At 32.1% G+C, this 23590-nt stretch overlaps 1 protein-coding gene and 1 pseudogene across 1 annotated transcript in view; both read right to left on the bottom strand.

Moving 5' to 3' along the window:
- LOC107488739 (protein DETOXIFICATION 29-like) overlaps positions 1 to 18721 on the bottom strand; it is a 28730-nt pseudogene extending 10009 nt beyond the window's left edge.
- A 580-nt stretch (positions 18722 to 19301) lies between these two features.
- LOC107488762 (protein DETOXIFICATION 29-like) overlaps positions 19302 to 23590 on the bottom strand; it is an 8203-nt gene continuing 3914 nt past the window's right edge. Inside the window, exons 3-7 of the mRNA XM_016109522.3 lie at positions 20680 to 20766; positions 20500 to 20556; positions 19739 to 20096; positions 19543 to 19629; positions 19302 to 19376 (exon numbers count right to left, since the gene is read on the bottom strand). Coding sequence (XP_015965008.1) covers positions 19302 to 19376; positions 19543 to 19629; positions 19739 to 20096; positions 20500 to 20556; positions 20680 to 20766 — 664 coding nt within the window. The remainder of the gene's footprint in view (positions 19377 to 19542; positions 19630 to 19738; positions 20097 to 20499; positions 20557 to 20679; positions 20767 to 23590) is intronic.

Raw genomic sequence — 23590 nt, forward strand, 5'->3', positions numbered from 1 at the left:
TACTCGAATATGGATATAGAAGAGTTTGAGGCAGAGTGGGACGCAACTATTGTAGAATATCGACTTCATGATAGTTTTTGGGCGAAGGAAACTTATGATATGCGAAAAATATGGGCAAATGTATACTTAAAAAATAAATTCTGTGCCGGGTTCCACACAACTTCTCGATGTAAAGGGATTAATGTGAATGTCAAAAAGTTTCTTAATTCAAGGCACAGTATTCTTGAGCTGGTGCAGAATGTTGAGTTGATGGTACGAGAGTATCGGAATAATGAGTTAGAGGCCCACTTCAAGTCCATTCACGGCAACTCAGTGATCACGACTTGCTTGGACGTGAGGAGGAAAATTGAAGGTGTCGGTGCAGTTAACTTTGTTGGAAAGATTTGACGATCCACGACTATGGTGTACACAGTTGAAGACTACGGCATTCCGGGTAGGCCACTAACGGTACTGTATGATAGGGTGGTGAATAGGGTTCAATGTCCTTGCCAATTTTGGTTTCGAAAGGGTTACCCGTGTTGACACATGTTTTTTCGTTTTGAAGCATGAGCCTGCGAAGGGAATTCCATCAAGGTTGGTGTTGAAGAGGTGGTGTAAGGACGCTAAATCATTGGATAACTTTGGTGAAGGAAGAGCTGATGAGTGTAGTGAGAGGGAATTTTTGTTACGTCTGGGTGCATTACACTCTACATCGCAGTGGTTTTTATTCGTAGCTGCACAGAGCCCGGGTTTGTTTAATACAGCGATGAGTGGCATATGAGCTTTATGTGAACAAATTAAGGCTGCATGCGATCAGAAGGGTCTGTCGACAAAGGGAAGAGATACTCCTAATGTGAAGGATCCCATCATGGTTAAGACCAAAGGGTCTCCTCGAATTAAGAAAATGAGTGGTAGGAAGAGGCAATGTAACATGTGTCGGAAAGCCAGACACACGAAGCGACACTGCACTGGAAATCGTGAAGTGAATATGCAGGCAGAACCACCAGAGGATGAGAAGGCAGCAGAGTTAGGGTCAGAAGGTTCCTCGCCAACAGAAAATACAAAGGTTTGTTAATCAAAGTTACTAGGAATCCTAAGTTGTCTATGTTAGTAGTAATAGGGTTGAGGGTGTTGCTGTTACGTATTTCCGTGGATGTTATAACAACTATTTCAGGTGCTGTTTGCATATCACCTAGTGTAACGGTAAGCAAGGGGTAGTTTTAAAATATTTGTGTGAAAATTTTAATTATAATTGCATCTGTTTGCCTAAATTACTGGTGACATGGGTTCAGAAATTTTGAATTCACCAATTACATGTTTGTTTTTCTTAGGGTTGATGTGACGTGTCGAACATGGTTCCACCTAAAGCGGCTGAACCAGTGGATGACTCAGATGTGGAAGAATCCTGGTTCTGGCCAAACGAGGGTGGTCAAACTCGGGATATCCGTTTTGAAAGTTGGGATTATGTCTTCCCAATGTACTTTAACAACGATAACTGTGTGAAGATTGAGAAGGTACGGTAGTTAGTTGGAATAGTTAAATTTGTTTCATCATGTGCATATAAGTAATTGACATGTATTTGTTGTCGACGCAGATGATGCATGACATAATCAGGGTTACCGAGAGGCTAGTAAGTAATCCGAGACAAGTTTGAGACTCACCAATCAATCAATGAACGGTGGAGTTTTTAGCAACATGTAATCTTATGGTACATTTTTTCAATTTGCTTGTGGTAGACTAGTAAGATACATCACTTGGATTATGTCCCCTGTGGTTAGGTTTAGTAAAAAGTGAACGAATCATTGATTACTTCTGTCATCCATGTGGAATGACTATGTCGTAGTGGTAGTTAAACATGCGTCGAACCCCTGGTAGAGAAGCCTTTGTGAAGTTAATGAATATTGTGGGTATTTGTGAAAGTATTGCTTCTCGACTACTCGTATATTGCGTGATGGCTGTCATGTTTTACCTGGAAATAGGACTTGTGAGTATGGAAACAAAGATCAATAGTTTTCGGTGTGGCTTAAATAGATGCTGTAGAGTAACTGACATGTCCTATGCTCCACCGAACAGAACAACGTGATACAGATATTAGTGAGTATGAATTTCTTTGTGGTTACTTAAATAGCAATTTTTTTCCAATGTGTTAATTTGATGAAATCTTGATTTTGTGGATAAGTTCCTTCTTTCATTAGTTTGATCCACCCTTTGGAGGCAATCTGCAAATTTCTTTTCTCTATTTTTATTACTGCATTAAGTTACCTCTTTGAGTTATGTGCCACGGTTCTTCAAGCTGAGAATATTGCTCGTCTCTTGAATTTGTTCTAGGTTATTTTTTGCATTGGCCAAATTGTAATATGGTGCCAAATTCCTGTTTGTTCCCGTAAATTAAGTGTACTCAATTTAAATTTAATTTGCTTGTTTCTGTAGTTTACAAGGTCAGTTGCTGAGATGTATAAGCAAATTTAGCGGGATTTATTTGCTCCAGAGCAATGGTGCCAAGTGAGATTATCACAATAACTGAATAATGATTTGATTTGATCCTATTTAAGATCATAAAATCTGTTTTGCTATATAGAAAACATGAAATAACACAATTTGAAAGGAGTAATGAGATCAGGAGAACAAGTCCCGCAATCCTTCCATTTGATCACATTATAGTAATCATGCAATTTAGTCCATAAGATGTGATTATGTGGCACGTTTATTTCACCAACTAAAATAAATCCTACAAATTATTAGCTCTTTCCATGTCAACTTATTGCCTAACAGCTCAATATTTTCAAAATCATGCAACTCATTTAAGATGTACAAAAATAACTTGATCATCGATATACTTAATACATAAATTTAATCCCAATAACTAAGGTTGCCATTCGTCTCTACTTTTCTATAAGAACAATTGGTTCTGAGAGTTGGGAATTTTGCCTGATTTAGAACCACTTATGATGTCAGAATAACAAAAAGCTCCAGAGTGGGCAAAGCAAACTGCCATTAAACTTCACCGTAGACTTGGGTACCATCTTTTATGATTGCCAATTTAGAAGCCAAGACAATGTGATCACTATCCCATTTTTATGTACACAATGAATAGTAAAAAAAATATTAGAAGTCAAGGTATACATTCCAAACCACAACATACAAGATCATGGCAGTCAATTAAGTGTATTATTATGGATGAGGGGAGTCAATCTCAACTATAATCATTTTTTATCATACGTAAACATAATATGCTAAAACAGGGCCTAAGATAGTCCATCTCTGTACATGTGAAGTAGTAGAAAAACTAGTGTTGGGAGTTATGTAGTACTAAGATAGTCTTTCATAAAAAAATATTACATTTCAATTCCATATGTAAAGTTCAAGTTACACAGAACCAACATCGTCTCTCATAAGAAAATGTGATGTTTTGGAGCAACAGATAAAGTTGAAGTTTAACACATTGATTTTGAATTTTATAAATACTTTCGTCAGTTAGCAAAAGCATAATTTTTTTATCATAATGATGATAACAAAGTTGGGGATGAACAATAAAACAGGTGTTAAAAACAGGTGTTTCTAAATGGGTCTCCCTTGTTTGTTGCATTCATGATCACTTGCTTAAAGATTAAATACATGAATATCCCCAAACAAAGTATGGAGAACCAAATTCCAAGGGTACTACTATTTCCTTTAGCCACCATCAAAATGTTGGTAAAACAGAGCATTGTTGACCCCTAACAAGTGTTCATAAGTAGCAGTGATGCAAGGTAATCTATTACATAGTAAATTCATCAAGGAGTTATATCAGGCAAAATGCTTCTGGATGTGTTAGGCAAACCAAAAAGTCAGCAAAGGAAGGTCAAAGGCAGCTACAACTATGTTCCAAAAAAAGGCAAACACTCTTGTAGGATGCACTTTTTGACCTATCCCAATACCTCCTTGCCTTTTCAGTCACTTCCTCAACAATAGGGTTGAGACTGCCCATGACAAGGTCTATAGCCAATAACATCCGGCTGCTGTCGTTGACCTCCTAAAGCGATGATTCAATCACAGAATTAGGCAACGTAGGACTACAACAGACTTAATCAATGTCAATAGGTTATGACATGAAATAAGCTTTACCTCCAGCTCATAAGATGCCCACAAGTGGGTGAGGATCATCCATTGTGATACCCACACTCCACAATCTATCCTGTTTCAGAAATTAAATTTTGTCAACAAACTAGAGGACCAGTTTTTTTAAATCCTGTTTGAACATCATTTTCATCAACCTAAGTTAAAAAATGGCATCATTTTTAGTCTTTCAACCCTGCAAATTTTTCTTTACTTCTGCGACACCACCGTTGTTAGTAACCTAAGGAAAAAAATTCACATCCTTTAATTTTACAGTTGCTTATATCTTGTCCTTCACCGTGACTATTTCCTATGTTTTGTTTTAATTTCTAATTTCCAAAGGGATACAGCAAAATAGTAAAATAAAAATAAAATTAGATTATAAAAATTCCTTCAAATCCTGTTTCAACATCATTTGCAACTTACGAGTCCTCAGCTTGCTGGGAGACCAACGACTTAAAGACTTTAAAGCTTCTTAGGGGTGATATTTTGCTTTTCATAGCACCTCTTGTCAGCGAGTATATGGTTGATAAACCTGACATGTATGTAGTACTTTACAACTGCTAATGTACAATGAATGAAATAAAAAATGTAGCAGTAAGCACATAAGTGGCCGATATGACTCAACGTCCAATATTTGGTTGATCATTCCTTCTCGTTCCGAGCTACGATTAAGTGAATCAAGGTATACCAGCTTCTCCTCTCACATGTCGACTATCATCAAGTACCAATGACGGCCACTATGAAGGGCAACATATATCTGGCATTCAAATGTTGGTGAAACAAAGACATGTACAGTCAAACGGCAACCTTCCAATCCACTTCAGCAATACCGCTGACAAAAACGATTATTTGAAATGGGGTACCTTTAGGAGGTTGTCTGCCAAGCCCATATATTTGGCTTTTATGTAATCCAAAGTTGATTTGCAATGAAAAGATGGGTTTAATGCAATTTGCTGTCACGAGTAGTAGTGAGGAATTGAATACATGTTTTCGATTTGGGAAATGTGTATCATGAAATGAATGAGAACTTACCAAAATGGTCGTCGGAAGCCACCATCGATGCTGGTCCTTTCCCACCGTTAACACCGCAACAAGGTTGATTACATCATCCACCACCTCTTCTCCAGGTCTTAGTGTCCACAAAGCCTCTCTGTTGCCAACACGATGGTCGTTTTGGACAAGTAGCTCACTACGAACAAAGGAAACATGTTATGAATAGAATAGAACAGTTGTAGTAAAAAGGGTGAAAATAGGTGAACAATAAATGTTGAAATTATTCAGAGATATGGCTATCTGCACTTTTGATCTAAGTCTTCAGCAAACGCATATGCAGCCACAACAAGTTCATGGCCAAAGAATTGCATCCCCGGAGGGGCCAGAAATAGATATCCATGTACTGCACAGCCATTTAAAAAAATCATTTATTACCCATTCATGCTGAGAAAGACATTTTGAAAGAGACTGTCCATTTAAAAATAGAAGATCGCACACACGGAAGATATCTATTTTTAGTGCAGGCCCCTCACACCCTATTCAGAACAAAAAAATCACATACAAACTACACCAAAGACATTTGTTTAACATGAAAAGAACCACTTCAGTGCAAAGTGTTGCCAGTGCAAGAAGGAAAATTTATTTATTCAGACGAGCAGTCAATGCTGGTAAGAGGTGCAGCTTGGAAAAAAAATTTACATCGCCTTATACTCCTACAATGACTTACTAGGGATACTTCATACATATTACCTTGGGCATATCTTCTGATGTCATCTGCCAACCGGTGTGTGTGTAGAATGTGAAGGGAGATCCGTGTCCACACTGCCGTATATTTCTTAACTCCCCGAAGTCAGAATCTTCTTCCTCACAAAACTCCAGCTTTCTCTGGAACATTAAAATAAAAAATGCGTCAGCTACAACAGCAGGTCAACATAGTACGACATTAAGGACTTCACAACCAAATATTCGAAATCAGAACTAAGGACATATATTTCCTACCTTGGGTGCAATAGGTTCAACCTCCTTCTTTCTGTATTTTGAAACACCTTTCCAACTAGTCCGACCAACCCCTAGCTTCTCGGATCTGTAGTGCACAGCTGCCTTTGAGTTGTTAATATTTTTTGCCTCGGCACCTAAGCCGTTTGTGGAGTCTTTGTGTTGGGAACCAACCAAAGCCACAACAGGTGCACGAGCAGGTCCACCAGCCTGTTCAGCGGGGACTGGTTTGGAGTCAACCACGTTACCTTTCCCGTTGCTGTCTCCCTGTGCGATGCGGTATGTGAGAACCCCGATGACTCGATTATGCTTAGAAAGAAGGTCTGTGATGGCTTGGATCTACTTCGCCTGCCCGCTTAGAATGGCCAGCATGATCTCGTCGTGACGAACTAGATCCTTTACACCAAAGGACGACGATATTACAATGACAAATTCCTCAGGACATGTTTGAAACAAAGCATGCAACAGGGTGCATTTGTAGCATTTTCATGTACTAAGTGTGAACCAACCGTTCTCACTGTCATCAACTCCTCCTTGATCTGGTTGTCCATACCACTAACGGGCTCCTCCGCCCGCACTGAATGCTACTGCGACTCATGTGTTGGAGCGTTCAAACCTTGTTTGGTAGTGCTCTCCATGCTTTGTTTCCTCAATGACTAATATTACTGCCAGTGACACTATTGTGTTGGAGTAGAAAACATTAACGTAACACATGACGCGTGCTGGGGAAGCTTCTTATTTATAGACCACCCCCTTTTTTACTAGCACACACATGTGGCACGTGACTAACATAGTTACCATGACCAAGTTGTCAAATAATCTCAGCATTAGTCACACACAATTTAGTAAAAAGAAATGCAAGTAAGCCCAAGATTAGTGTCATCGAGGATGGCAGGTATCATATACTGCAAGTTTAAAAGGTAATTATGAACGTATTAAGGGGTTAAGAAACACATGAAGAATATAAAATTATCCCTTAACTTGATTAACTTAATGAATGGAGTTTTAGTGAGTGCACTAAATTGGTGCAACGCATTAACACACTGTACAAAGTGGCCACATATAGCTTTGGTTCACTGTTGGTCTTGGCAAATTGTGGCTTCAAATTGGAAGATCATAGCGTGGCCCATTAACCTATCCTAGCCCAAATAAAAATAGAAACACTGAGCCCAACCCACATGTTGCAAGAAACAACCATCAAGCTCATTTTCCAACCTCATGTTTTTAATTTTTTTTTCTATTCTAAGACCGAAAGACTAAAGCCATATTGTTTATGATAATGGAAAAAAATAGTAAAGAAAAGCACTCTCAACCATGAACACAAAAAAGAAACATTTAATATTCAAAGCCAAACGAAATTAACCACCCGATGAATTCAAACAAGACTAGTCACTAGCAACGTACACTACACTCAATGTTTTGGTAAGTATGGCCTACCTCTTAAGGATTCCAGAAGTGATGTACCCAAGATTTTCTTATGAAAAAAAATCCCTTGTGACCCAAATCAAATAAGGATCCATGCCAAAATCCTGGTGTCTACTATCCCCAAATTTAGCTTAGAGGTTGAACCAACAGTACAACCTATTTTAAAAAGATCAAAGAGAGAGCAACAAGGCTACTGAAGTGAACTCATAGGAAAAAGTAATTGAAGCTAAATATCTCAGCATCAAGTCTAATCATCTTTGAATTCCAGTGATGAATTGACAAATATTTAAATATTAAACGAAATGAACGGAAGGTCATTCCCAAATTTACATCAGCTTCACTTAATCATAATTAGACTTCAAACACGAATTATACAACACACCCAACTTCAAAATGAAACACCAAACAACCTCAAATAAGATAACTTAAACATGCTTAATAACATAAACCAAACCAACCAAATCCAATATAAAGTAAACTAACCTAAATTAAGTCCAACAGTTACTCGTCGAATATCTCATGAAACATTTCCAGCTCAGACCGCATCCTTCGGTTCTCATCTTGAAACTCCCGAATTCTGTGATACGGAGGGATAGAAATCTATCTTTCCAGATCCTTAACGTGCTGCTACAAAGCTCTTTCTGAAGTTGTAATCACAAATTTCCCTTCCCGTCATCGTCAAAACCTTTTCCAACATTTGAAAGGCAGCATCTTGCCTTGCTTCTGCCTTGTCCTTTGAGAAACATCCATTCACCCCAGTTGAGACCATGTTGCGTAGACTAAAGCACAACCCAAAAACCATGTAAATGCTCACCATTTTGAAAGTAAGACTCATGCCTAGTAAAGACCGGGTAATCAAGACGTAACTGGGAACAAACTCGAATAAGATACACTTCCACGTCTTTGGTGATAACGAAATCAGTCCCCAATGTATCCCCTTCACCCACCTTACCTGCAATGCCACAAAGGGGACCACAGTAGACCACTCAAAATATGAAAACAAACATGCATATTACCAAAACAAATGAACATCAACAACCTAATCAAAGTGTAACCAAGGGCTCGAATCTACCTTTGAGCAATGCTTCGTGTCTTGAACGAACTCCTCCTGCTTCCAACCGTGTATGATGACAAGAACGTACCTGCATTGTATGCAGCTGTGTCGACAGATAGGGGTTCCGGTGGGGGTGGGGGTGGCGGTGCCAACAAAACACCTCCAGAACGGAGCCAACTTTCTGCCTCATCAGCATCGGCGAACCCCTTAAACTCAGTCTTTGAACCATTCACTTGCCGCTTACAATCCGCACACGTCGTGTATATCCCAGGAATTCGCCCCCTCCGTACAGCATAAAAATGGTGCCTCCCTAACTCCATCTTGTTTTGAACGTATTTCGACCTTAGGTCTAGGCTTCGTTTCAAGGAAAGGGAAGAACTTTAAATGGCTAGGACTCCCCTGGCATCATTTGTGTTGTACTGCCCACAAATAAATTCCACTAAATTTAATGTTAAAATAAGTTATTCATTATTTAAATATATATTATTAAACTTCTAATGTTTTCACTGTGTATCTAAACAGACATATGAAAAGTTTATCCCACATGACCATGGTGCTGACATGTTAGCCTTTGTATGAATAATTTTTTTTAAACGTATTAATTTGATTTATTAGATGCAGTTAACTTTAAAAAATAAAACCTAAGCAACCACCAAATAGCCACTTTTTAATTTGATTTATTAGAATGGTGTAGAACATAGTTATAGAGTGAATGGATTATTCAGTTTACGTACTCCGAATTTTTAAAATTTTTTAAACATAAATCGGAGAGTCCGATTTGTATATTTCAAATTTTTTTAATTTTTTAAACACAAATCAGAGAGTTCAATTTGTATACCTCCCACAATTTCAAAAAATACTAAAAATTAAAATATTAAAGTATATCATTCATCACACTTCCATAACTAAATTTTGTATTCCCAAATAGCATTATTCTTACTAAAATAAGTCCATATTTTTTTATGTTGAATTTAGGAAAATATTCAATAACTTAAAAAGAAAAGGTTTTCGAATCATTTAATTTATGAAAATTTTTTGTCAACATTAAATTAATATTTCTAACTCAATCAATAAATTAGTTTTTTTAGAAAACGAGAGATGCGTAAATAATTTCTTTAAAATTTTCAATTCATTTTTGTAACTAGGTTTATTTTAAATTTTATACTATTATTGTATATATATACAATTCAAAAACAAGGACAATTTATACTGATTTGATCATATATCTACTATGTGTTAATGTGTGTCAGTCTACTAAAATAGTTACATAATTATCATTTATAATTTCATGAAGGTGATACATTTGAAATTGTTGCGTCACCACTTCGCCAGAGAGCATCATATCATAATTAAATTTGTTATATATTTTTTAATTCAGTTTTGATATAATGTTAGATGAAAGATTTTATTCGTTTATTCGTTTGTTTAAGGAAATAAAGAAGTAACGACATAAAAATTAAATTCTATTATATTAAATAACTGGAATCGATCGATTCAATTGTGTTATTAAAATCAGAACAAATCGGTCAGTTCAATTGAAATATCCATAAACCGGATCTTACACCAGTCCAATCTGATCTTTGGACCGTATGAGGTAAAAAATTAGTGTGAACCGTTCAAACACAGAATGAACCAATAAAAATCGGTTTGGACTTAAATTTTATCAATATGTTGGAAATGGGATTCGAACTCCTCCCGACTAGAAAACTAAAAACATTTACAGCCACCAGCCTGTCATGATTCTTATTAATATATATACAAATTATAACATATACATAGATATATTTTATCAAATACTTTACTTCTATCTAATTTATTTTAATTTTAGTTATAAGTTCTTTCATTTTTAAATTAATTATATTTTTATTTAGCCACAAAAAAATAATTATATTTTTTTAACAACAATTATAAACTCACTAGTTTTTTTCTTTTCATAATTATATAATATCTATTAGTATTATTTTTTAATAAATACTTGTAATATATAATAGTATAATAGATATAAATTAATTAATATGGTCTATATTATTTTAAAATAACTTGATGTTTTTAAAATATTAGTGAAAATATGTATTTTAAATTTTAATTTTAAATTTTTTACTATTTTTAATTTTTATTTACATAGTACTGAGTCAACCGGTTCAACCAGTGAGTCAACGGTTAAACCAACGAACCAGTAACCCAATAATCTGACCAGTTCGATCAACGGTTCGGTTCTGACAACTATGCCCCCTCATTACTATTACTCAGTCTGTGCCTGTTCAAATCCAATACTAAATCCATCCAACTATAGTTTTATTAAGTTTTTCTCATTTGCCCAAACTTATTTCCATGTAGGAAGGTAGGAGACTGTTCATAACCAGAAGCCCACATTCAGAACCGACAAACACTTTATCCAACAAAAATCTCTCAGCCCATTACCTTAATTCTTTTTAGCAAGGTCTAACAGAGTCACATAAACACATATCGCAGCAAATCAACCTCCACTCCACCCATTGTTGCAGCAGAAAGTTGTCTCCGTGTGCATCTCACTCACCAACACGCGTCGCACTCCCCTACGGCCATCTAATTTCAGTACATGCTGAAAAAATTTCCTTTCAGCACCAAAGTATTGGCCTTAGGAGAAATCCTACTAAAGTATCATATAAGAATAGAAAATGTCCACATAAACTAGGCTAATACTACGGTGCTAAAAGAGAATTTTTCTCATCATGTACTGAAATTTTATGGCAGTAGGGGAGTGCGACGCGTGTTGGTAAGTGATATCCACGCGCAGACAACTTCTACTGCAACAGTGGGTGGAGTGTAGGTTGATTTGCTGTGATATGTGTTTATTTTACTGCAACTGAGAAACTTTTGTTGGATAAAGTGTTTGTCCATCCCGATTGTGGGCTTTTCATTACCAACGGTCTCCGACCTTCCTACATGAAAATCAGTTTGGAGATACGAGAAAAGCTTAATGCAACCATAGTTGGATGGATTCGGCATTGGATTTGAACACAGTTTGATTTTGGATTTAGCATGCAAAAGGTAGTCTTACAAAAATTTATTATTCCATATTGTGCTGAAAGAGAGGAATAAAAATTGCTACAAAAAAGTACTTGAACACAACTTTCACACAAACATAATACTCTTTGGAAAGTTGTGGAATGAAAAAAGTATTTTTTAGTGTTTAAAAGATCAAGCTGTATGAAAAAATTATCAACCCTTTTAAGCCTGATTTATGTAAATATGATTTTTAACTACAAGTCCTCATAACGGAGCAAATAGCTGTCATTTTTTTATTCTCTCCACCAGTGTTAAATAACAAAAAGAACAACTTAAAAGGGGTTCAAAATTTTCTTTCTACACCTAGATAAAACTTAACACCAACCATTATTTACACAGGTATTATTTCATCTTCAAACAAATTAATAATTAATTAATTATTACTTAAAACATACAAAATAATAACTGAAAATTAAATAATATCCCATTTAAATTAATAAACAAAATTTTGAATGCAAATATAAAAAATTAAATAGAATTTCACAAATTATATTTAAATTCAAAATACAACTATTTAAACTTTTTAATTTATTTTATTTAAAAATAAAAATAACTAAAATTAGACAATTAAATAACTAAATAAATATTCTTTTTTTAAGAAAAATAAAAGCTATTAATTTTTTTTATTTGAGAAAAAAATTCCAGAGCTGAATAACATCGATTTTACAATCACATAGAACAGTAACAAGCACTTTTTTCCTTGTACCCTAAACCTTTATTTTCCAAGCTGTCTTCTCTTTTTTTAAAATATTATAACTATTATTAATGTTATTTAATTCCTTCGATTTTATATTTTTATTGTCTATTATCACTATAATAATATTTTCATGATCCAATTTCATGTTTAAGTCCAAAAAAATGTTTCATGGTCCAAAACGTAAAACGAAAAACCGAATTTAGTGTGATATATTATGTTCACTTTATTTTTTTCCAATAACACAACAAAAAACAACCACACTTGAATCTGAGATCAAATATTTGTTGGGTCCTCAAAAAAAGGTCCAATAACATAAGTAACATCATTAAGACAAGATTACTATCATCTAACCAAATTTTCAGCATACATCACCATCTGAGCATGATCAGTTTTGGTGCAGAAACTGTCGGCAATTTGGAGGCAACACAACCACGCGTCCCCTCCTTCACCATGCCACATACTTTTAGCACCGTAGCAATGGCCGCATCAAAATACTATCTGATAAATATTTTTTAATAATTTTACTAACCATTTGTCGTAAAAAAAAGTATATTATGTTTAAACATTACTTTATTTCTCTTTCTTGCATAATTATTTTATGGTATTTTTTTATTATTTTACAGGCAACGGATTCCTTACTCCCACTTTTGTGTGGGAGTATCATTAACCATAGTAAAAATATTTACGAATAAAATTCTACTTTTTTATTTTTGAAAGAACTAAAAATAAGACATTTATCCCTTTATATTTTTAGTTTTTCAAAATTTTCCCTTCTTTTTTAACCATTCTTTCAAAGAAGAGAGTCTTTGCTAGGGTTCCCGCCTACACTCAGCATCATCACAATTGCCTCTACGAGAAATCTTTTTTTTGATGTCCTTATGTCAGCTTCTACCGTCGCGCCGCACTACACTTTCTATTCGGTATGTGTTTTTGTTCTGCACTATCGCATTAATTTGCTAGGTTTCTCGAGTATCGTCGCCAATTCTATCCCTACAGTCACAGCATCACGCGTCGTCGCTGCCAATGGGCCCAAGAAAAATGGCTAGAGACAACGTCCTCACTTGCGTGGCAACCGGTGCCATCAGTATTAGTGAGGATTTCATTACCTTATTCTCTATTTGACTTTCATACCAAAACATACAGTTTTTTTGTTGTGTCCTTCACTTAGCAAAGCATGCCACAATTTTCTTTCTCTTTCTTAGCTTTTCAGTTTACTAATGATGTCTGTATTTTGAAACTTCTATTATATATGCAGGTGCTGTTTATGGGACATATGATGCGATTTTGCTGAGTCCTTGGTTATGATTGAACGATTGAATTTGATTATTGTGATTTTGTTGGTAGAAACTATTTTAATTTCTAATTGAATAAAATTCCTAATTTTTTCTTATTTGAAGTTTAACTTCTATTGTGGAAGTAGAGGAATAGATGTGAAGGACTAAAATACAATACATAGTGTCTTTTATGAGAAAACTCATTGGATTAGGAGTAAATTTTAGAGATTGTATTAGTAGGAAGTCAAACATGTTTCTGATGATGCTGATTTGCTGAGTAAAATAAAATAAAATAAGAAAGATGACTGAGGGAAGGGATTTGTTGATTTTATCTCATAATGCCTTTTATAAAACTTGTTAGTTTAAACTTCAAAATTATTTAAATTTCAGAAATGTGATGTTGAATGCATATTTATTTTCTCTCTTTCTTTTCTAATTGGAACTCTTATGTATTATTGTACTTTTATTATAATTCTTTATTTTATATAGTGTTTTGGTTCTAGCACAAAACTTTGTCTATGCTATTGTAGCTTGTTGTTTGTCTTGCATTTAAAAATTAACAAGATTAATTGCTTGTCAAAACAAGATTTAAGACCAATTTCTTTAGTGATGTACAACTTGCCAAATTATTTTTGAGTTTGTTTTATATAAGCAATCATGGAGTTAATTTTTTTATATTCTATCATGTTAGGATCCAAAAGTTTCTTTAAGAAGCTCAATGGTCACAAATTTGTAGGTTGCCCAATGTCTTGTGTATGTGTTCAGATAATAAGACTAGAGTATGCCAAGAAAACAAAGCACATATGGTGGTGATACCAAACTTTAATAAGGATAAATTTGTTGATTTTCTAAACAAGTTTATGGAGAAGCATACTCAATGGTTCAAAAATTGTTAATTTCAACAATATTATATTATAGGGAAACTTGTTGCTTTTGCCATTTAGACAAGTAAAAGCTTTAATAGGTTCCCAATTTTGGGTCCAGGATTTCAGTTGGTTTACAGGGGGCATATTCTATGCTTTATTGAGATTTTGAGGCACTTGAGAAATCGGTTCTCTGTTATTGACTTTTTTATTTGTATTTAATAGAAATTAGTTCTTGAAGAATTTTATATATAACTTGTTATCAACATTAATTAAAAAAACTTACTCTTTAGTTGTCTTATGTTTTTTAGTTTTTACATATTATTTGGGGTATGATAGATGTGCTCATCCTAAATGGGGGATACATTACCAAAGTAATGTATGTTTTTTTAACTTTTTTTTTAGTTTTTGTAATTTCTATTATATTGATTTTTATAATTTAAGGGTGATTAGTTTTTGTAATTTCTGTCATTTTTAAACTTTAGAATTTTTACTGTGTTTTAACCGGCAGTAATTAGTTGATAAAATCGTTAATAGTTTTTTTTAACAAGCTATTGTGGATGGCATGATTCAATTTTTTGGATATCTAAACTAACGTTGATATCGAATCCAAGACTAAGGAAGCTAAAAACGTGAATCAAGCTAAGCAAGTGCAACATCCTCACATATATATTGCCACTATAGCTAATTTCAGCTCAATTTTCAGGGTTTTTTTCAAACACAGAAAAAACTAAAAAAAAAGTCATATGGCTAATGCTATAATCAACATTACACATTTGCTTTCTGAGAACATCAGCTTGTCTCTTACAACGCTAAAAAATCACCCATTAATCATTATACATTTATACTCATCATTTTAACGTTGTAAAGGTCGTGCCACACTGTTAAAAACTCAACTATAATTAGCTTAAAAAAAAGAAAATCTCAAAATATAACCAAAGACATAATCATGCACAGGCGCACAGCAGTGCCAATCACAACTACATTTAGGCTAAGCTTTTCACATGATATCCAACAATTTCGCGTGAAGTAGTTTGGTATCTCTAAGTTCACATACAGGCCTTGTATCCTTGGCAAGAGAAAATATCGTCGACAGTTGAGTCTTTTACCTTACAGTTCTAACTCTACACGAGGAAATCAAATTATCACTTACAATAGAGCAATCAATTACCTACAATGAAAATCACAAGCATGCATATATAGTAGACTTATTGGTCATAACAACAAAGCAATAAGCAATATAAATCACATTGCCCTGCAAAAAAACAAATCTCGGTCTAAAGAAAATAATCAAAATTAATTGGAGTAAAAAAATGTAAGGTCATGAAAGAATTGCTCCTATACATATGTATGTAAACAGTAAATGTAATAAATATAAAAGTAACATCCCAAGTAGATACCTAGTAATGCTTAATTTAAAACCAAAAAGTAGATTATAATTTGTAGCATACTCAATAATTAAGTAGAGTCTAGAGTCTTAGAGCCAAGATTCCAAAAATCACATGAAGTTGAATAAAGGTTACTTGATCATGCTAGAGAGAATAAATCAATCCATAATAAAAAAATTACTTGAAAGTTGAAAAGATACATTTTACTGTCTTTTTTACCTTTATGCAATGCAACAATAAAAATAATAATTATCCTATATCCCACCCAATGAGAGTCTGCTACATGGATGAAATAGTGATATTACACTCTATCATAAACTATGTCTAAATTCTAGAGTAAATTGCTTAACATTTTTTTCAACTTTAAATATACTTTAATCCCAACACCGTATTAGAAAGGAAGAGACTCATCTCAAACTATGAATAATCACATTCAAATATTCAATGCATTTTCTTATCTCATTATCCACAATTAAAATATGACTACACTAGAAAAATATGACTTTGCTGATTTTACAAATATGAGCAAGTTAGAGATATGACACACATATAATTACATAAAAACAAGTAATAGTCACAATACAAAAGTTAAAGTTCTTACTTGTAGACAGCGAGGACCTTGGGGAGAAGTGATAGGAGAGAGGTCTTCTCAACATCCTTGGCAGACTTAGAGAGCAACAAGTATGAAACTACGTTAATGAGGATAGAGACAGTTTCAACAAGCTGAGTAAAAGAAAATAGATACTCAATCACAATTTTAATAATTTGATGTGCATATACACGTGAAAATGCTAAGAATTGTATTTTAAACATAATGATCTACCCAAGTGGCAAGACAATGTCAGACACAATAATCAAGAACAATTTTCAATTCAACTTAATGAATGAATATTGAATAGAGTTGGAAAAAATTAAAAAAATCTTGCTAGTTGTTATTTCTGATGCAAATCATGTTAAGAGTGAAGTATAAGCCACATTTGGTAATTTTTTGTAATCTAACTTGATCAATTTGTGTCAACTATAAGAATCAATAACAGAACACTGAAATTAGCTACTCTCCTAAGAATTAGAATTAAAGATTCCCCCTTAAAGCACATAACTTCTAAAATGCAGAAATCCTTAAATTATTTACCTGTAAAGTGGAACAATATCTCATTCAAATTTTCTCAAGTTCAGAGGGACCACTTCAATTGTATGGTTATAGTAGGACGATGAATAACTTGTTTCAAATAGGAGAAGAAATGGAGCTTCATCTTCGAGGGAGACGACAGTGAGACACAGCGAGACCACCCTCAGTGACAGTGAGATATGACAAGACATTGAGGAGTAGATTATCAGCGACAATTCACGGCGAAAAACAGATAATGAGCGATGACGCAGGGTAAAGTGCAGAAAACGAGTAGTGACGCAAGACGAGAGCATAGAACCAACGACCGCGAAAGGAGAGAGAGAAAAACGAACGACGGTGATTGAAAGAGAGGAACCCTAGTTGAGCAGAAGTGTCTATTTTCTTTGAAATTTTGATTTAAGAGAAAAAGGAAGAATGTCCAAAAAGAAAAAATATTGGTGCAAATATCTAATTATTGATTTTTTTAAAACAAAAAAATAGGGTTCTATTCGTAAATATTTTTACTAAGTTAATGATACTCCCACACAAAAATGAGAGTAATGAATCCATTGCATATTTTACATATATTCATAACATATCTAAAATAATAAGATAACATATAAAATATTTTTGATACACATCTAAAATTCGTTTAAATCTATACTTATATTTTTCTTAACATGAGTAACTTTTTAATAGATTTAAAATAATACAATAACACACAAAATACTTTTAGTATACATATAAAATTGTTCAAATTTGTATTTATAATTTTTCTAACATATACAAACGATTTTTAACACATCTAAAATAATAAGATAACACGCAAAATACTTTTGGTATACATTTAAAATTTATTTAAATTTGTGTTTATATTTTTTTTAATATAAATATTTTTTTAACACATCTAAAATTACAAAATTGTTCACTAAATAATTTTTTAACACCTTTAAAACTCATCAATAATTGTGTTCATTATTTTTGTTAAATAATTATATACCAGACTTAGAATTGAAAAAAATTAATTTTAATAGTATTATTTTAGTTTAGTTAAAATTTAATTTTAATTTATTATTTTTATTTTATTAGGTTTAAATTTAAATTTTGTGTGTTTAGTTTAAATTTAAATTTAGATATTTTAACTTTAAAAGAAATATCATTTTAAATTTTAAATATACAAAAAAAGATTTGAGATATAATATATCTAAAAAATAATTATTACATTTATTTTATTAAATTTTTATAGACAATAACTAATTAAAAAATGAATTATGATGAAAACCTAGTCACACCGGAGGCGTTAGTTTGTTTATTTGGTGTAGCGCAGAAATTAGATAATTGTATAAACAAAAAGTTATACTAATATAGTACTACAAAGTAATTATTTACGTAACAACTATAATGGATTTGGATCTTATTTATAAATTAAAGTGCAAGGTGATAAAGTATAAGAATGAGGCTATTTCATTTATATACATGTTCTCAAATAATCCATAACAATAATTAATTCTTGGACCAGGAAAAAGTACCATGATACCAAAGCAGAAGCAGGCAACGACGTTGTCTCCACGGAGATGGCGGCGAGAGCGGTGGAGCCGACGTGGCCCGCAAGGAGCTGAGTGACGGCGCCAAGAGAGTACTGGCAAAGGGAGGTGAAGATGGCTGGGCCGGCCAGGTACCACAGCTTCTTGGACTCAATGAAGAACTCTCTGATGAAATCTACCAGGCTCGTTATAGAAGGGATGTCACTAGATTCTGCTCTGAAAACTTCCGTGTCTCTCGCTGTGACTGGCAGTGTTCATCATCACGGTTTTTCTCCATCACCATGAATGATAATGAATTCTTGTTAATAATGATATAAACAAATTAACAGTATATGTAGCATGTGTGGCTATGTTGATGTATGTGCTAATTAAGTGCTATCATTCTTTTTTAATTAATGTCATTTCATGGCATAATTAGCATATTTAAAGATTCTAAGATTATTCTTACATATATGCAACTTCCATTAGTAGTCTCAAATATTCAACTAGTGACTAATATATTAGATGTATGACAGTCAAAGTGAAAGAAGAAAGTGGAGGGAAGGAAAAGAATAGAAACAATTGTACAAAAGAGCCTTTCCAACTAGAGAAATGTTCCCAATTAATGGGGAATAATAATGAGTCCACGCCACCACTTCTGGTTCTTGGAATAATTAACAAGATTCTTCTTTCATTTCATTTTTTATAAACTGAAAATTGAAAACTGTTTTGCATAATTATTATTCGTTTGCATCAAGCAAGGTTCTAAAAATTGAACCGATTATAAAATCGATAAAGTTCGAGCTTCGAAAGTATTTAATTTGTAGCACTTTCATGTTTCTTGATGATCATGCTTTAATTTGCAATCAAGTTCTCTTCTGAATCTTTAGACCCACCCCACTTCTTTATTCTATCTTCAGCAAGAGAGGCCTGTCATTTGCACACAAGATTAAAATTAATTAATTAAGTCTCTACTGAAATATTTTTATGTATTCCATTGCTCAAGTATTTTTGCCTTCATCTTGCATGCATTTGCAAAATCATACACCCACATATATGCATATATACTACTCCAATTTGCAAAAAACAACGTTACCTCTTTATTCCAATTTGTCTTATAGACCATAAAAAATAGCACACAAGATTGTAAGATGGTCCCTGACATCATTCCAGACCAAATCCCCTAAAAACATCAAAACACATTAAACATATATTTAAAATTTCACCACTAAACTAATTAAATATAAACAGAAAGTTATTAATTAATCCATGATAGAGAGGAAGATACTCACAATGACACCCAAGTCAAGTTTGAAACCTAAGAAAAGTCCAAGGGGAACACCAATTAAGTAGTAACAAGTAATGTTGACATAAGCAACAGTAGCTTGCCAGCCTGCCCCAACAGCCACACCTGAAAGAACTGGTTGCACGTTGTTGATTATAATGCACAATGCCAACATGGGTGTCAGCTCTATCACAAGCTCTTTCACATCTTCATCCGTTGTAAACAATGAAGGGTATTCTTTTCTGAAGATGACAAGAACCATGGAGAGCACGAAAGAAACCATAAGTGTAGTAATCACAGCAACAGCTATAGCAAATTTCGCCGTTCTTGGGTGACGAGCTCCCAATTCATTTGACACTCTCACACTGCACCAAAATTGGCTGACTTCATTTTTTTAATGGTAATATCATATCTTTTCCATTTATTTTTCAGAAATATCCGGGGTTCTTTTAAAGTATTGGTCAAATATTTTTGTAATATTTTTTTATATATTTTATTTTAATATTTTAAAAAAAATATATTTTTTTAAATGTTGTTATAATTATGTAGCCATTATATAGCTATAGTAAAAATAATTACCATAGCATACACTATTTTGATATATCAGATAAATTTCATATATATATGATTTGTCAAAAAAAAAAAGTAACATAATAGTATCTTATGTTTTTTTCTGATAGCATAATAGTATATATCTTAGTAGACAAAAGTGTTATTAATTTCATTTATGCCTATATTGTGTGGATGTGTGACTAATTAAATCCAAACCTTACTGCTGCATTCATTCCCAAGGTTAGCATGATCATCCATCCTAGTATGTTCATGCTACAAATATAATTAAATGATCAATATTAGACAAATGAAGTGTTTTAGTTAACTCAACATAAGCGAAACGAAGATATTTTCCCTTCACTTGTTTGAATTATTGAAATGTGAGTGACCACTTACCAGATAGACATGGCATCCACCGAAACTTCAGCATTCTTGAGATAACCGGCAATAAGAATCAGGGCCATGAAATACCAAACTTCTAGGCTGCTCCAAGATTTTTAAGCAAAAAGAAACTATTAATATATGTCGAAACCTCGTAAAGAACAGTCATTTCTATCATGAAACTGTCTCAAAAATTTAAATTGATAGAAAAAAATAATATTAATAATTATATTTCTGAGTATTTCAATTTTTAACTATTATGCATATATATTGATATATTGTTGAATTATATAAGAAACAATATTTAATTAATTTTTTTAAAATAATATATATGATCTCTTTATATTGATAACAATCTTATTTTAAATGTTATATTTAATTTAAATTTTAATTTTAAATTAATTCAATTATCATAAATATAAAAAATAATAGCAAGTCGGAGACAAATTTTTTAATAAGGCTGAGGCTATGAGATTTGTTAGTTTTAAATGTTCAACTCAATGTGTGTAAATAAGGATTATACATTCTATTTAATTAAGAATGAACCACACTCCAATAAAACCATGCATATAGTACAAAAATTAAACAGATTTTAGATTTCTTTTTCACTCATACATAGGTTGTGGAGAAATATACACTATACTGTAATAAAATATTAGTGTTAAAAAAATGAAAAAAGTTACAAATAAAAAAGTACAAAAACAAATGAACATATCTTAAAATTATTTTCACTCAAATTATACACACATTATGAAGACATACACATTTGTAATTGAAAAGAAGAATGTTTTAAAAAAATTATAAAATAGTACAAAAAGAAAAAAAAAGAAAAAATGATTCAAACTAAAATTAAATTAGTGGTGCTAAACACCGAAATGAAAACAAAAGAATTTGAATCAAGCAAGTGATAGTTTTATTTCAATTTCATTGAGTCTCACAAAATATCACATCACATCAATATTTATATATGATCACATATTATAGATAGAAAAAATAATAATTTCACTTATTTTGATAATGCCACTTTTTTTTAGATGTATACAAAGATACAATACAAAAAAATCATATGAGAAGTGATATTATAAAAATAAAAATGAAATTATTATTTTTTATAAATTATTATTTGAAATTAAATACAAAATTTGTCACTTCAATATTTAGCTTAAATTCAATTTAAATTTTATATAAAATAATAAAATTTAATTAATTCTCTTTTAACATGAAACCATCTTTTTATAGTGTGACTGATTTTATTTTATTAATCATCTTTAATGCAAAGTAAAATATGAAAATATTACGTTTTCTTTTATATATTAAACTTAAAATCCCAAAAATACTGTATTGCAGCTCTTAGAAACGGGTGAGAACAATCAATGTATGGGAAAATTCAATCCCAGCGCACAAATGTAAGATTACATACAATGACAATTGAATCAATAAAATTGTGTGTTTCATTTAAATGTTATCCGATGAAGTTGGCTTAAACAAATATTGATTACCAAAACTTTTCCCTTTCTATTAATAATAAAATGGTTAATTATCTAAATTAATCTTTAAAAATTTTAAAATTAGATATTTTAGTCTTTTAAATTTTAAAATATACAGAATAACTTTTAATATTTACTTTCATTAGATAATATAATTTTTTTTAATAATTATTAATGGTGACTCCTGATGTGGTAGTTATTCGCACATATAACTCTTAAATATTCATATGTGCGATTTGGATAAATCAATCATTAGAATAAAGTATAAAATAATTTTCAAAAAATTCAAAAGCTCTCAAAACAACCTTTAAAAAATTAAAAACAAATTTAATTATTTATATACAAAATATTTTTAAAATAAATTATAAATTAATTTTGAAAAGGAAACATTTTAAAAAAATAATAAATAAATGAATCTATATTTATTTTCGATCATACAAGATATTAATTTAATTTAATTTAATATATATATATTATATTTTATAATTATTTTTTAATAATTAAAAAGAAAATAAACTAGTATTATTTAAAAAAGATAGGAGAACTCTCGTTTAACATAAAATTTTTCATAAAAATAATTAGGAATATTTGTACAAATATTTATGGCTACCACACTTTAGAACTTACATACAATTTAAATTAAGTTATGAGAAAGTATAAGGAGTCAATGGTCTAAGTGTACAATATGTACAATGGAGGTTTGAGAAGTATTAGAGATATGACCATTAGTGTTACATTGTCCTGTCAGGTTATGCTTTTGGGATGAGTGGGTTCATGACATGGTATTAGAGTTTTAGATCCAAAAGGTCAAGGGTTCGATCCTTGGTAAACTCCAAAATCAATTTAAGTTTTTGGAATGAGTGATTTTATGACATGAGATATTTATTATCCCTGGTATTCGGATGATTATTTTAGATGGGTGATGTTCATTTTATTCATAGACCAAAGTTTTAGCCAATTGTATATTGTACGCTTAGACCATTGACTCCCTAGCACTACCCGTAAGTTATCTATGAAGTCAAATTTATAAGTTTTGGTCAACCACAAGGTCAACGTAGTGATTTACAAAATTTCAATGTGAAGTTCTTAATACTTTGTAACACTTGAAAAAGAGATGTCTTAGCAAGTCTAAGTGTTGTGTTGGTCATATTTTTTTAAAAAGTTTTGAGATTCAGTAATTGTAATAATGTTGCACATAATAGATTTACAATTGAAATTGTTTGTGCTACTACAATTAGCAATTATGCCAAAAAATAGATTTTTTTCACTTAGAAATATTTTTCTAAGTTTATTTGGTGTCAATATCTTAAAAATTTAGATCGATAAAATAATAGATTTTATAATGCAATAACTCCTTAGATTTAGTTATTATTATTATTATAATTTCTACATCATTTCGATATAGGTGTCATATATAAATGATTAAATAATAGTATTTC

Source organism: Arachis duranensis, chromosome 5, assembly GCF_000817695.3.
Source record: "Arachis duranensis cultivar V14167 chromosome 5, aradu.V14167.gnm2.J7QH, whole genome shotgun sequence".
In the NCBI taxonomy this organism is placed as follows: Eukaryota; Viridiplantae; Streptophyta; class Magnoliopsida; order Fabales; family Fabaceae; genus Arachis; species Arachis duranensis.